At 43.0% G+C, this 16,832-nt stretch overlaps 1 protein-coding gene across 1 annotated transcript; it reads left to right on the top strand.

The window, feature by feature from the left end:
• Positions 1-12,903: 12,903 nt before the first annotated feature.
• On the top strand, positions 12,904-13,875 carry LOC146565830 (olfactory receptor 1500-like). The gene has a single exon (XM_085287959.1). It carries the CDS (start codon positions 12,904-12,906, stop codon positions 13,873-13,875), a length of 972 nt encoding a protein of 323 aa, XP_085144085.1.
• The last annotated feature ends 2,957 nt before the right edge of the window (positions 13,876-16,832 follow it).

The raw sequence follows: 16,832 nt of genomic DNA on the forward strand, positions 1-16,832 counted from the left end.
TGCACTAAGAACACTTGAGTACAACACATGCTGTACTCACTAATTGTACTCACTCTACCTGCTGAATTGAATCATGTTATATGTACTAGTGTCCTTAAAGCTGGATGTGAGTGATAGTGAGCAGGCTCAGGGTCGCTATTGCGGGGACCCAGTATTCTTGGAGTTCTTGGTAAGCTGGTGAAAGTCACCCCACTTCGGGGCTCCATTATTATACTGGGGGACTTTTCTTGGTCAATAACAGTGGGGTGATTGGGAGGAATGTCCTACACCCAGTCTGAACATGAACATACTGTCCATGACAAACAACATGGTTAAATATAAATGTGTCTATACCTGTAAGTGCACATATACAAGGGTGCCCTAACTAAAAAATAAATAAAAATAAATAAGTAAATGGAAGCGTACAATTATTCATTTTCTGTGCTGCTGTCACTCTCACCTGGATGATACTGGTGGCATAGCGAGAAACATGTTTTAAAAAAAAAAAAAAAAAAATTTTCAGTACCCTATACCACCCAGCAATTTCTGCTAAGTCTCATGGTCCTGAGCCTGCCGACTCAGTGTTTTGTGTTTCCTTATGCTTTTGTTGTATGTATTCTGTTGTGAATTGCCATTTGTTAGGTTTCTGTTCTTTGCCTGCCTGCTCCCATTTCTCTGTGTTCCCTCCGTCTGTCCATGGTGTCACACTGTCTGCTTGTGAATCTCCCTGTTTAGTTCTTTGTCTTGTCTGGTTCTGTGTCTGTGAGTTTCCTGTTTTATTGTGAAGGTCTCCGTCTCATGTGAGTGTGTTCAGTTTACGTTTCCCCTGTCCCGTCAGCTCTGATTTCTCCCAGCTGTGTTGCCCTCCTGTCTCTCATCCCCCGATTACTGGTGTGTGTATTTAAGCCCTGTGTGTTCTCCTGCCTGTTGCCGGTTCGTCTATGTTACTCTGTGTTCCTCGGTGTCCTGTGTCGAGGAGGGAAATTATTTTACTGCTATTGTTAAATAATTGTTATTGCATTAATAATATAATTTGCAGCATGGATATTGCACTCCAAGGTTTAAACAGTGTCTCTTTCAGAAAGACTGAGTTGCAGGCTGACAGGAAGTTGTATGCAGAAAGAAGCAGGAAGTTATTTTGAGCCGCAGGCTAAGACGAGGCTTTAACAATGTAACAGATAGCTTTATCATTTTATATTAAGGTTTTAGTAGAGGTTCTTGATTAAAACATTTATTTAGTAGAAGACATACACATAGTCTCAGTGAGCTTCTGGTCTGGTAAAAGGTCAGAAGTGCAACAGGTGAATTGAGAAAGAGCATTTGAGGACGAGACACAGACAGTAGGTGAAGAGGTGACACAAAGAGCATGTGAGGTCAACACACACACACACACACACTTTAAATTAGATTTATTTAGAGGAGAGGTTAGTTATGTTTGGCTGTAACTGCAAAATTGTCTTGGTAAAAGAGGAACCGTTTCTTGGTGTCTCGGCAAGAAAGAGGAACAAGACAAGAACTGAAAGGTAGACAGGAAGGGCTAGCCATGAAAATAGAAGATGATTTTCTAGGTGAAAAGTCATGATGATGTTGATCTGATCTATGTATAAAATGTATCTGTGACGCATGAAGGGGCGTCAGTAAACAAACCCTGATGCTATAAAATATCTGTTCATGCTTTGATTAAGTCGAAGACTACTTCCTGTCTGCGTACAGAGTTGTCTTCCCACGCGTGTATTCATTAAAATCATCGTTTGACTTCACCCGGCCGGATCGGTGTGGTTATTCTTCGATCACCTCTTGTACCCTTCCTCAATATTGAATCTTAACATTTGGGGGCTTCGTCCGGTTATTGAGGAGGGAGAGTTGGAGGTTTGGACGGAGAAATCCGGGGTCTTGGGTGGTCTGACGGACAGACATGAATTCCAGTGGTCTAAGTGAGTGGGCATAAGCCGGCTTATCCAAAAGGTAAGGCACTACCTGTTGAGTTATTTCCAAAGTGTGCCAAATTGGACATGATAAAATTTAAGTCTACTCACTGAAGTTACTGGTGGATGTCTGTTTTGATTTTGATGAAAATTTCATGAGTTGAAGCAGTTAGAGTTCTGCTAAGAAGAAATGAAAGCAGTAAAGTCTGCTAAAGCAGTTTGAGTCTGCCAGGAAAAAGTTTAAATATTGGGTTGAAGTCCCAAAGAAATTGAGTTAGAGTCTCAAGTAGTTTGGTAGGGAATTGGTTATTGTGTTGGTTAGAGTCCAAATTTGGTCATAAGAGTGGACCTGAGCGGTCATTTTGTGAGTTGGAGTCTCCATTTGACCACTAGGTTGCACCTGCTTCAGTTATACACTTGTTTCGAGTGTTGATTGTTGTTTCAAAGTATTATAAATTATTCTAGAACGGCAGTTCGAGTCTGCTAGGAAGCGCAGTGCTCAGAGGTAACGCTTGCCAATGCAAAGGACGCTTATGCATTGTCCTCGAAGAGGGATAGTCAGTTGGTCACTGTGGAGCTTGGGGCACTCCAGAATAACTAGGAGTTAGAGTCTCCTTACCGTTTGCAACGGTATCTGCGCTTTTTTGGCCAGCAGAAGTGGATTTCGGGCGTGTAACTTTAACCTAAAACTTCAAAAAGTTTGGGTTGGTTGACGCTTTTAAATTGAGTTAGGGATTTTAGAAATGAGGCCAGAAACAGTTAAAGTCTTGATACTGGTTAATTGATTGCAAAAAACGGTTATGTTAAATTTGTCGAAATTCGATAGGTGTTAAAAGGTTTAAAATCTGTGCAGTTGTAAATATAAGACGTCTCTGTATTAAAAAAGATCTCTGTGGGTCGAGTCAGCAATGCACTGACTGCCTGCTGCTATTCTTAGATGAAGAGTGTGTGTGCATGCAAATGAGGCAGCTGATGCAGAGCGCATGAGAGGACTATGCTTTCGGTTTTGTGTGATTATTCAGCCCTATAACTATTGTTTGCAAATGTGGATAAATGTCTGCAATTAAAATGCTGGCTTAGTAAATAATAACATTGTAAATATATGAATGGTGACAGCGTTTCAAAATAGAATATAAGAATTGTTTGTGTTTAAAACCAACGTTTAGGTAAAGAAGATTTAAGGTGGATTTAAAGGCATAAACAAAAAATAAAAGGGTTACAGTCTGCAAGGGTTGTTAATTCATGAGCTGACTGGATGCAGAGTAAGTGGAGTGGTCATCCTGAGAGGATTGAATGATGCTCTAACTCTGTGGTCAAGTCAGACATAGGCTTTAAGCAACCATGAGCCACTAATAAGCGTGACAAATTAATGAGTATGTGTAAATTGAACTTGTTAAATAGTTTTGATAGGAGTAACTTAATGAGCACGCAATAAAGTGGACTTTTTAGGGGCAGTTTATCACTGACACCATAAAAAGCAACTTAATTAGTAGTTCAATAACAAATTGGAAAGATAACCTTTGTTATTTGAAGAGAGAGAGAAAATTCAGGTTACATATAGTGAATAAATAAGGAAATGTTAATCTCTGCGTCATTCCACACTGAAATTTCAATTGTAGGGGATCATTTGGAGGTGAATTGTGTAGGACACGGGGAGACAGAAGAATCTCCCCATGAGTTTTCAGTGTGCATAGAAATTGAGGAGGCTGAACTGGAAGCCTGCCTGGGTCGTTGTTTTTGTTTATTTGAGGGTCTGCTGGAAGTTTGTGAAAACGACCACCTTGATATGTGGGAGCCTTCCCGGGCAGCGATTTTTTTGTTAAACCTGTGGCAGGCTGTGCAACATGGAGAAAGCTTTGACATAATGACATAAAGGTGATTTCGTGGTTTTAGATTTATTAGTACGGGATGCTTGAGGGTGTGTTGCTGTAAAGTATATAAGGGACGCGCAGCGCCGTTAATGGGTTTAAAATAAATGAAAAAACACTAATCCGAGGAACTATTGGAGAGGTAAGTATACGGAGGTGAGCGCGTTGCGCATAAGGGTTGCTGGTGTCATATATTAACACTTTGAGGGCGAATAATTTTGATTGAGTGTCAACGCTTGAGAACGCGAGGACAGCGTCTAAAGGGCTGGGTTAAACTTTGTGTATCACCGAGCAGGGGAAGAGGAGCCAGTGGTTGCGAGAACAGCGAGACGAAGACTGAAACCGAAAGTTAAGCGTGTCTGGGTGACCTAGACCAAGAAGGTGGAGTCGACCAACGCCATTGGAAGAGGTAAGTCTGTGTTTCAGAGAATGGCTGACAGCTCGGGTGCGACACCTAGTAGGAAAAGGGGATGCAAACCTCTGAAGGATCAGCTCGAACAGCTTAAGAAAGCTGTTCGCTTGGCTTCCCCTGGAGTATCAAAATCAGCAGAGAAAGAGTGCCAAGCGATGGAGGTTGAGGTAAGTAAACCTATTATATCCCAACAGAAAGGGCTGGGTGATAAAATACCTCTGAGCTTGGTGTTAAAAACTGAAGGAGAAGTGTATGGACAAATGCATGAGGCCCTACGTGCGTCCATAGAGGCATTAACGGCATTGGAGGTTATAAAACAGAGAGTAATGCAGGGAGGGCCAGAAGAGGAGAATGAAGACCGTGCGACGTCATCAGAAGAAGAGGACGAAGATGGAGGACCTGAGCCCCAACCAAGTACAAGCCTAATTTTGAGGAAAAGAAGTGTGAAGAGAGACCAAGCACAGAGACAGCCCATATTTAAGAGCTCAAAGGGGAAAGGAAAGTTGAGGAAGAGTAGAAGAGTGAGTTTTGAACAAGGAGCTCCTGACCCTGGTTTAAGTCTGCCTCTAATAGCAGGTCCAAAGAACGAACCAGTTTATCGCGCCTATAAGGTGAGAGATTTGGAAGCATTGGTTAAACAACTTCCACCAATAACCAAGGGAGAACATTGGGAAGGAGAAGAATTAGCGCTGGGCGACTTTCGCACTTTGGCCGGACGTTGTATGCTGGGTGGTGGGTTAGCAGATGTAGAGCAGATAGCTCAAACAACCAGATATGCAAATGACCTGAAATATCATGAGGTGCAGAGTGACTTAGCAGATGCAGTTCGGGAGAAGGACCCAACTCCTAACTTTGGAGCCATTCCAAAAATTATTTGCGATCCCAAAAAGAAACCCAGAGAGTGTTTAGCTAAAGCAAAGGAACAATGGTTGTTAGAAACAGGAATACATCCGGGGAAGGAGGGTGAAAGTAGAGCGTGGTTTCGTTCGGCAGTGCTGGCAGGGCTGCCCAACCAGGTTGCAGTTGACTTGGAAAAGAACCCAGATTTTGCCGTTGCAGACTCGGTGCAGTGGGAGAGACATGTGACCCACAGACTTCAGCAGGAACAGGATTTGACGAACAAACAAAAGAAAGAGTTAGATGAAGCACAGGCGCAGCTGCTTAGGCTGCAGCTGGGTGAGGCTCGCGAAAAATATAATGCGAAGAAAAAAGAACCGAAAGAACTAAATAAGACTATAATGGTGGCAAGGCCTCAGCCCGATCCTGTGCCTGACTGGCCAGATCAGGATCCGGGTCTCTACCCTGATGATCGTTGGCCCGCCAATGCACCAAGGCAGCGTCAACCCGTAGGGAATTGGGGGACCGGTGGACCGCAGAGAGGGCGTGGTGGATCCGTGTGGGGAGGACAAAGGGCTCGGAATCCAGGGAATCCTAACAATGTGTCTTGGACTGCCTGTTACAGCTGTGGAGCAGAAGGACACTGGTCCCGAGAATGCCCTGAATTGCAGCGAAATTATCAGAGGCGAGGCTATCAACCCCAGGCACAAGGAGGCCCAAGACAAAGAGTTGCTTACAGGGGAGCACATCAGGCTCCAAACCCGAATGCAGCACCAGCCCCCCAGTACCCAGTAGCCGACTGGGGCTGGGAGGGGGAGCAATACTGATGGAGCCCGGAGAAACTGAACAGCGTGGGGACGGCAGAACCTATGCTGTCAATGATGATGATCCAGCATTGACACAGCTGGGAAAACAGACTTTGAAGCACCAATATGTGGTGTCCTGACAGGTGCCTGGAAAATCTCATGGGCAGGGACCTGCTTGTGAAACTGGGATCACCTTCAAAGACTCAATATCTAGTCCAGAACTCTGAACAACCCACTGCCGAAATCTACTGGGGGAGGCTAGTGGAAGAAGGCATTTTGAGACATTATCAGCTGTGGAAACCCTGGGTAATGAGCCTGGCCGTCTATTCCCCCGCGAGATCCTTTCCACGTTACACTCTTTTATGATAGGGAAGATAACGATATCTATCGGGAACAGTTCCAGTCTGATCTTGAGGGACAGACGTGGAATGTGCAAACACATAACATTTATGTTGGACCAGAAGGTGTGGCCGCGGCTGTGAAATTTACTGATGAACAACTGCCTTGGTACAATGTGGGAGAGGATTCAGCCCCTCACATTACATTGGCGGTCCACGAGGGCCAGGGGCCAAGAGATCTGGGACCAATGGTCAAGCGGGCGCTGGACAACGCATGCTGGCAAAGCACCCAAATTCCAAATGTCTGGTATGCACCAAAATGTAAAATATATCGCATAACTTGTTTGTCCAACGATGCAGTGATCTTAGAACATAAAGAAATCTCCAGAATACATGGCAGGGAAAGAATGGATCATCCTGATGCAGTAGCTGAGCTCTCAAAATTGCCTGGTACTTTGTGGTCCGCAGGGCCCACAGATGTAGGTCTAGCTAACTGTTCGCCTGTCCTGTTCCAGCTGAAGTCTGACATACCATTTAACAGACCATAATAGAAGCACAAAACTGAAGACCAAAAGTGGTTCACATGTATTGACCTAGCGAATGCATTCTTTTGTCTCCCACTGCACGAGTCACTCAGAGATATTTTCTCATTCACATACAGAGGCCGCAAATTTAGGTACACACGCCTATCATAAGGCTTTGCACTCTCACCAGGAATTTTTAATCAGGTGTTGAAAGAGGCATTGTCCCCATGTCAACTGCCAGGGGGCTGTACATTAATAGAGTATGTTGATGATCTTCTTATTGCAGCCCCGTCAGCAGCGGCCTGTACGGCAGCATCGCTCGTGGTGTTGAACAGATTGGCGGAGTGTGGCTTCAAAGTGAGCAAAGAAAAACTGCAGTTGGTCCGGCCAGAGGTAACATTCCTGGGCCGGGTGATCGCACACAGATCAGTGGGGTTAATGAACACACACAGAGACCAAATTCTGACACATTCAAAACCAAGAACTGTGAAGGAGTTGCTTTCCTTTCTTGGCGTGACAGGTTACAGCAGGCAGTTCATTCCGAACTATGCGGGTAAAACGGCCCCTTTAAGGGACCTGATCAAGAAAGTTGGTGTTCGAAATCTGAAGGCTGAATTGCCTTGGACGCCGGACACAGAGACAGCGTTCATTTCACTAAAATAGGATTTGTCAAGAGCCACAGATCTGGCCACACCTAACTATGATGAGGCATTTTATCTTGATGTTTCAGAAACAAAGGGAGTTGTGAATGGTGTGTTGTTTCAGAAAAAAGGGGGAGGTAGGGATGTACTTATGTATGTCAGCATAAGATTAAATTCAACAGAAGCAAGGCATCCCACATGCACACAACACGCAGCAGGAGTAGCAAAGATAATTCAGAAAACAGCACATATAGTGAGGGAACACCCACTGAAAGTGCTTACTACACACAGTGTAGTGGCCTATGTGAACTCACAGGCATTCACAATGACTCCACTGACGCAACAAAGGTTCAGCAAAATTTTAGAGGCACCAAATCTGATATTTACACATGAAGGAATAAATATGGCAGACCTAATGGGGTCAGGAGAACCACATGACTGTATTAAGAAAGCCCAGGTTGAAGGAAAAATCGAGGGACAACAGTCGGCCCAGAGAGCTGAAGTGATAGCCCTAACTCGAGCCCTGAGGTTGGCTAAAAACGTGAGAGTGAACATCTACACTGACTCAGCATATGCGTTTGGAGCAGCTCATGTGGAACTGGCTCAGTGGAAGAGAGCCGGGTTCAGGACGGCCACTAATGCACCCATCTGTCACAAAAAGGCCCTGGAGGACCCAGACGAGGTAAGTATTATAAAATGCAAAGGCCACTCACAAGCAGACAGTATGGTGGCAAGAGGAAATCAGAAAGCTGACGAAGCCGCAAAGGAAGCAGCGGGCTACAAAGGACAGAGACAACTGGTGCAGGTAACCCCAGAAGAGGAGGGTAGCACTAACAGCATGGAAGAAGTTAGACAGGCTCAGGAGGAGACATCCCCAGAGGAAAAGGGGGTGTGGGAAAACAAAGGAGCCTGGCAAGATGGCGGTTTGTGGAGGGGGCCAGATGGGTGTCCCGCTTTAACGGCCAAAATGGCGGAACAAAAGGTGAATGAGGCTCACGGGCTTGGTCACGTGGGAGTGAAACAGATGGAGAGAAATTTGTGCCGATGGTGGCATCCTGATTTGAGAAGGATGATACTGGAAAAGGCCAGAACGTGCCTAATTTGTGGGGCACACAACCCAAAGCCAGCAGTAAAACCTGAAGCTGGTAAGTTTCTCATGCCAGGAAGGCCAGGAGAAGAGGTCGTGATTGATTATACCGACATGATTGATACAGGCCCAGGTGGGGTGAGGTATTTGTTGGTGTGTGTGGATGTTTTGACTGGATGGCCCGAAGCATGGGCGACCAAATGTGAAGACGCGAAAAGCGTGATTAAGTGCTTAATCATTACATTCCAAGGCATGGGTTTCCCAAGAGAATTAGATCAGACAATGGTACTCACTTCAAGAATAAAGATTTGCAAGAGGTAGAGAGGATGTTGGGAGTGCAACATAAGTTCGGGACGGTCTTTCATCCTCAATCTCAAGGAAAGGTAGAGAGGATGAACCTAAATTTGAAAAGCAAGTTGGCTAAAATTTGTGCGCAGACAGGGCTAAATTGGGTCGCAGCCCTGCCCATTGCTTTGATGACCATAAGATGTTTATGATGATGTTAACTTTGTATTTCAGGTGCAGTTATAACTATTTTATACATATTGCATTTTGTGCTTTAAAAGGAGTTGTGGCTCAAATTTGTCTCTGGAGGGTCACGAGCCTTTGGCTAGCGCTATGATTAGCCAATCTACTGTGAGGATAATATGAGTTCATGAAGGATTGCACACGCTTACAGACACAGAGTTAAGAAACACACATGACAGTATTGATTCCAGGCAAAAGGCCCTAAATTCATTTAGCTTTTAACTGAACTTAAAGAAGGACCAAAGAGGAAGGAAAGCATATATTTTGGTTAAGTCTGATACATTAGAATTAGAAGGTATTGTTACATTAAGGGAGCAAAATGAAATAAAAAGGTTATACCAAAACGGGTGATAACATAGGAAATGTGAGGTTTTAAAATGAAGTTAGTGTTAACACATAGGAGTTGTTTCAAGGCAGCATTTAGCTATGATGAAATGTATACAGGAGTAATTGCTTATATGCTTAAACTTAATTGATTGAAGTGGTTGTTTTCTTTTGGAGTAGATTAACTTGCAGCAGCGACAACTTGTGCATAGGATGTTGATGATCAGATAAGGGAAAGTAGAGCGAGCAACTGGACGTGAAACCAGCGCTTAAAAGAATTTTAAAGTGATGAGTAACGTTGAAGAGTATACATAAATACAAGTCAATAAGTTAAGAAGATAATTAGGATCAGGCTTTTAATTAAAGAGTCCCAGATAGGATAAGTTAGGGAGATGCAAGAAAAGGTGTTTTGTTTCCTTTGCAGAAGATCGATCTCGGCGACCACAGGAGGGGCGAGGATCCTGGAGATCTCGAGGTTCGAGACCACCAGAGAAGGGTCTGCGTGAGGACACAATGTATTGTGACCTCTGGTGTTCCAGAGGTCAAAAGGGGGAGTGTCGAGGAGGGAAATTATTTTACTGCTATTGTTAAATAATTGTTATTGCATTAATAATATAATTTGCAGCATGGATATTGCACTCCAAGGTTTAAACAGTGTCTCTTTCAGAAAGACTGAGTTGCAGGCTGACAGGAAGTTGTATGCAGAAAGAAGCAGGAAGTTATTTTGAGCCGCAGGCTAAGACGAGGCTTTAACAATGTAACAGATAGCTTTATCATTTTATATTAAGGTTTTAGTAGAGGTTCTTGATTAAAACATTTATTTAGTAGAAGACATACACATAGTCTCAGTGAGCTTCTGGTCTGGTAAAAGGTCAGAAGTGCAACAGGTGAATTGAGAAAGAGCATTTGAGGACGAGACACAGACAGTAGGTGAAGAGGTGACACAAAGAGCATGTGAGGTCAACACACACACACACACACACTTTAAATTAGATTTATTTAGAGGAGAGGTTAGTTATGTTTGGCTGTAACTGCAAAATTGTCTTGGTAAAAGAGGAACCGTTTCTTGGTGTCTCGGCAAGAAAGAGGAACAAGACAAGAACTGAAAGGTAGACAGGAAGGGCTAGCCATGAAAATAGAAGATGATTTTCTAGGTGAAAAGTCATGATGATGTTGATCTGATCTATGTATAAAATGTATCTGTGACGCATGAAGGGGCGTCAGTAAACAAACCCTGATGCTATAAAATATCTGTTCATGCTTTGATTAAGTCGAAGACTACTTCCTGTCTGCGTACAGAGTTGTCTTCCCACGCGTGTATTCATTAAAATCATCGTTTGACTTCACCCGGCCGGATCGGTGTGGTTATTCTTCGATCACCTCTTGTACCCTTCCTCAATATTGAATCTTAACACCTGCTCTTCGTCTGCCTCTCTCTGCCTCTCATCCCTTTGTCGTATGCTCCCATTTCTGTTATTTTAGTTCTCCCACTTTAGGTGTCTTCAGTTATTTTGTCATGCCCCACTGCTCGTTTGCCACTACACCACCTCGTAAATAAACTTCACTAGCATCTTCATCCACTGCTTGCATCTTGGGTCCTCCTTCCTCCACACCACACGGCTCGCCTCCTCAGCCGTGACACTAAGTGAGACTTCCAGTATAACAGTGGAATATGCCACCCGCAGAAATCTTCTGATGACAATAGTGGTTGGGCGCATTAGGGGTGGGAAGGAGTTTGAGTACAGGGAGCTGGTGAGGACGTTTGTAGAATGGTCCGAAAGAAACACTTATTTCTGAATTTCTGCAAGACAAAAGAGATGGTGGTTGACTTCTGGAGGAAAAAAAACTGTGAGTTGGCCCATCACAACATCTGCTCCACTCCAAACTTCCAAGGCAGTGCACAACATCTATCTATCTTTCCATTCCATTCCAGCCATCCATCCTCTTCTGTTGTGAAGTTTGCGGACGACACTACAGTGGTGGGTCTGATCACCAACGGTGATGAGACGGCTTACAGGGAGGAGGTCAGCGCCCTGACCCACTGGTGTCAAGACAACCATCTCACCCTCAACGTCGCAAAGACAAAGGAGTTGATAGTGGACTTCCGGAGGTGCAGAGAAGTATACACCCCCATCACCATCAACGGCGCTGCTGTGGAGAGAGTGAGCAGCTTCCGGTTCCTTGGTGTACATCTGGCTGAGGATCTTACGTGGTCAGTACACATAAACAAAACAGTGAAGAAGGCGCAGCAGCGCCTCTTCTTTCTCAGGAGACTGAAAAGATTTGGCATGAGCCCCCGCATCCTCAGGACCTTCTATCACTGTGCCATGGAGAGCATCCTCACTGGATGCATCACCACCTGGTATGGCAACAGCACCGCCTACAACCGCAAAGCTCTCCAGCGAGTAGTGCGGTGCTCTGAACGGATAATTGGAGGTGAGCTTCCCTCCCTCCAAGACATCTACAGGAAGTGGTGCCTGAGGAAAGCGGGGAGGATCATCAAGGACTCCAGTCACCCCAGCCATAAACTGTTCAGACTACTTCCATCAGGAAGGAGGTTCTGCAGCATCCGGTCCCGTACCAGCAGACTGAGAGACAGCTTTTTCCATCAGGCCATCAGACTGCTGAACACATCATAGACACCTCAGCTTCACTACTGGAACTTCAACATTATGCACTACATACTGTACAGTAATGCCACTGTTTTGCACATGTCTCACTCTGTATATTTTTATATATTTTATTTATTGACTCTATTTAATTTGTAAAATATGTGTATACACACACACACACACACACACACACACACACACACACACACACACACGTAGAAAAACATTTAGTATACCCATCCAGAAATTTTTTTTTTTTGCATATACTATTATATATTGTACATATATTTATTAGTTTCAGATGTAGCCATTCTTGTATTTTGCTTGTTTACATTATTGTATTTTGCACAACTCTGTTGCTTGTGAAGCTCGCACACAAGAATTTCACTCGCATGTGCTGTACCAATGTACCTGCACATGTGATGTGACAATAAAAAAAAAAAAAAGTGAAAAAGTTTCATGAAAAAATACATTACCTTTGATGAGTCTTTTAACACATGTTAGCGTTTACCATTATTGACTGACTTCTATTAGCTAAATTTGCTACTTACGAGCTTATTGACACAAAATAACAGTGCCCAACAGCAAGCTTGGCAGGACAGCAAAGCCGGTATTTGATAATCTTAGATTAATGTCAGGAGTAGAAAAAGGGCACACATTTTCACAAAGTACCCTTTCCAGCTTTTTAATTAATCCAAAACAACATGATTTTGAGTTGTATTGTCAGTCTGAGGTTGACCAAAAATTCAGGATAGTAGGATGGCAGTCAGAAAATATTAACCATGATGTAATATTAACCATTATGTAATAATGTAATGTAATATTCCTATTAGTTAAATTGTCTGCACAAAGCTGTAACCATATGGTTTGATGTCATAAGGGAATGCCAAGTGACTATAAGGGACAGAACACAAACGTGCTCTGCTTCCATTTGGAGCCAGTCTTAACTAAAGAAGGTTTGCTGAAACATAAAATAAAGGACATTAACTTTAACCTTCAACATTAAAAAAAAAATTATTCAAATGGAATTTTTTAATTCAGCTGTTGGGAAAAACATCACATTTGTGAAACCTGCATATTTCATAATAAGTGCATTTAATGGCATAGCTAATATTAGGTATTACTTTGTCTTTCTGTGCTTTATCTACATTTTTTCAGTGGTGGGAAACACACTACTGATGATTGTCATAATTTTGGATCATACATTGAGAGGTCCAAAACATATTGGAGTTGTGAACTTTGCATTTACAGACCTGTTAAGTAGCTCTGCTTTGATGCCAAAGCTTGTTGACATTTTTCTGTTTAACCATCACCATATCTCCTACAATGACTGCTTGGCATTCATGTTTTTCTGCTTGACTTTTTTTGCAGCACAGGCTTTTAATCTGGTTGTGTTGTCCTTTGACAGAGTCCTGGCTATCACGTACCCGCTGCACTACCAAATGAGAATCAGCCACAAGCTCATTTTATCTTTGATCGCTTTTTTCTGGCTTCTTGCAATTACTATCATACTCACTGCAGTTGGTCTTCTCACAAGACTTTCTTTCTGTGACTCTGTGGTTATTCAGAGCTTTTTCTGTGATCATGGACCTGTGTATCGGCTTGGCTGCAATGATCTTACTCCAAATCGTGTAATTGCTCATTTGGCATCAGTTCTTGTTCTTTGGGTTCCACTGGCATTTATCGTGGGAAGTTACTGCTGTATTGGTTATTCTTTGTCAAAAACTGTTACATGTAGGGAAAGACTAAAGGCTTTAAAAACCTGCACAAGTCACCTTTCATTAGTGGCAATTTATTTCCTCCCTGCACTATTTATCTTTACCTTTGGGAGTACAATACTTCCAAATGCAAGGACTGTAAGTCTATCTTTGGCCACTGTCATGCCTTTGACTTTAAATCCAATAATCTATGGTCTTCAGACACAGGAAATCAAAGAATCGTTGAAGAAGTTATTAAAAGTTAAAATGCAATTTAAAATTTCTGCAAAGAAATAAACAACATTCAGATTTGAACCTTGGAAGTACCCAATCATCCTTTGTTGGGGGTTTTAAAAAGCTGAAAACATAGAAAATTTCATGTAAAATAATCCAAAATATGGCAAACAAAACAATGTTTCATGTCTCATAATAATAATATAACATTTTATAATTGGTGTTGAAAAGTGAGACTATTTAAAATGTAATGTATAAAAATCCTAAAAACAATATGTGAACATGTTATTGTGAACACAATTGTGCTGGAGTAATATATTTACAAGTAGAAAGTATTTAAAATCTAATTTCCAGTGTTTATGTCATTATATTCAGTGGTACAATGCCACAATTTATGCTATAATTTTTTGCTCTTAAAACATCACGTATACGGCTATTGTGTGTGTTTTTGTGAAAGACTGTAATGTAATAGTGTATTTGATGCTGGTCAATGAACATTACAAAGCATAATTATTAATTTTAATCATTTCTTTACATTCTCATTTGACATTCTATGTGAAAACAGATTTAAGAGATCAAATTAGTTTCCAATATGTCTAGGGATGGGAATTGCTACAAATTTACTGATTTGAATCCCATTTTCAAAGTCAATTATCAATTTGATTTCTTGCGGTGTGTTCACACTGAACGCGGTAGACGCGACCAGAGTGTCAGGTTTACATGTAAAGTCAATCGAGAAGCGCGATGCCGCGCGACTGGGGGTCCCGCGAAAATTCAGAAGCAGATTTGCGTCACGAAAACGCATCAGTTGCGCGTCCAAGTAGCGCGAGTGACGCGCGAATAAAAATATGCACGTCAGTTTGTGTGGTGCATTTTGTGCATTCGCGTGTATCGCGTCAACCGCTCGAGTTGGAAAAATCTGAACTCCAGCGTCAAGTCGCGCCGCAACAACCGATCAGGAGCCTGGTGACGTGATGCTCTGACCTAGTTCAGAGGGGCAGGTCCAGCCAAAGCCCTTCATTCTTCATTCAATATGGAGGAAAGGCTAATCAACGCCATAGCAAACCACCCGGAGCTGTACGACAACAGCTGCTTTCTGTACCGAGACAGGAATAAAAAGGACCTAGCTTGGTGGAAGATATGTGAAGAGATCGGGCAACCTGGTAAGTTCATTCATTTCTCTTTTGAAATTTTTGACTGACCCAGGGAAGCCGCACAAAAGCTAGCAAGCCCACCTACTGTCCTGCTATTTTCCCACGGATGTACAAACTGGTGGTGGTCAGAGGGCCCGGTGGCGCCAGTGTCCGGCAGCCTCGCCTCTGTCAGTGCGCCCCAGGGTGGCTGTGGTTACAATGTAGCTTGCCATCACCAGTGTGTGAATGGGTGGATGACTGGATATGTAAAGCGCTTTGGGGTCCTTAGGGACTAGTAAAAGCGCTATATAAATACAGGCCATTTACCATTTACCAAATACCTTTCCGGTAACAAGATAATGTGTTTATTTAGAGGAAACCCGCAGGAGAAAGAAGAGGAGTGGGTTTGCAGCAGGATCAGGGAGGAGATGGAAGTTTTTCGCGGTCATGGGGTTTCTGGACTCCTTCCTCACCCCGCGGGAGACTAGCAGCAATATGGTGGGGACCGCGGAGAACTTCCCCCCCCGAGGATCAGGGACAGCCCGAAGAGGCAGCAGGGGAGACCCAGTCAGAAGGTATGTTTACAATGAATTAATGTAGGCAGTTAATTTATGCATGTTGTCATATAGAAATATATGTTACTGTTTATTAATAAACAGTATACAGCGGTCCGACTGTTCATCCTTCACTGCCTCGCTTTTTCGCAGATTTGTACTGTACAACTTTCAACAATGCGTATTGCATCCTGCAGTAGGGATGGGTATCGAAAACCGGTTCTTGTTGAGAACCAGTTCCCACTGTTTCAATTCCTTGGAATTGTTTGCCATTTTTGCAAACGATTCCCTTATCGATTCCAGTTTCCCCGAATGACGTCACCACGTTGCGGAGCGTCATTTACCTGGCAGGAAACATGGCGGCTCAAACGCTCAAAAGTTTGATTATACTTTACCAGAACGGATGACAACAGGGCAACTTGCAATACTTGCAAAGTAGATATTTCATTTAAGGGAGGAAACACTACGAATATGCAAAAGCATTTGCTCACAAAACACACGATGACCTTAAATGAATGTCGTGTTTTTAATTCCGCTCCGGACTCAACCCAGCAGCAGCGGTAACGTTTGCACGTCCTCTCCCATTAATGCGGCAGGTAAATAATCAACTAACAGTGCATATTATGTTAGCGCGATCTGCCTTATTACAAAACCTGCTATTACTGTGCATTTAGGTGACCATGATGAGAGAGACAGACAGAGTCTGGCTGGCTCAGATGCTGGCAGTTGTCGCTGCAGTCTACCGGTAGCGTCTCCTTTCAGGCCAGGATAGACGAATGTCACCGAGCAGTGACTAAGTTTGTGGTCAAAGGCTTGCACCCATTTGCCACAGCAGATGCCCCCAATTTTCGGTAAGTGAATGTGTTTAATTGTAGGCAGGGACATTACTGGATATTCTTGTGTAATTGCTACAGAATAATTTATGTTATACTTTGTTATTGCTACAGAAGAATATTTATTTTATTATTTTACATTTACAATTTTTTTTCCTGGGGACCCTGTGACACCCCATTGAAGAGCCGTAGGCTGGATCTCTTAAGATCTCACTGCTGGGTTTGTAAGGCCATGTTATTCCTAAATTTCTATCTTGTTCAAAGAGAAGATATAAAACAAAGTTCTAAGCTAATCGACCTTAGTGTTCTCCTTTTTAAAAGAAAGAATCGATAAGAGAATCGATAAAGAATCGAATCGTTTAACAGAATCGAAAATGGAATCGGAATCGTGAAAATCTTATCAATACCCATCCCTATTCTCCAGCCTGATTGACAAATCTCCTCCATGTCGTTTCTCCTGTGCTTGCCAAATTTATCATGTTTGGTTTTGATAACCATCA

This window comes from Mchenga conophoros, linkage group LG10 (assembly GCF_057382185.1).
Source record: "Mchenga conophoros isolate Kocher_MC1m ecotype Shallow Benthic linkage group LG10, M_conophoros_male_GT1.1, whole genome shotgun sequence".
Lineage (NCBI taxonomy): Eukaryota > Metazoa > Chordata > Actinopteri > Cichliformes > Cichlidae > Mchenga > Mchenga conophoros.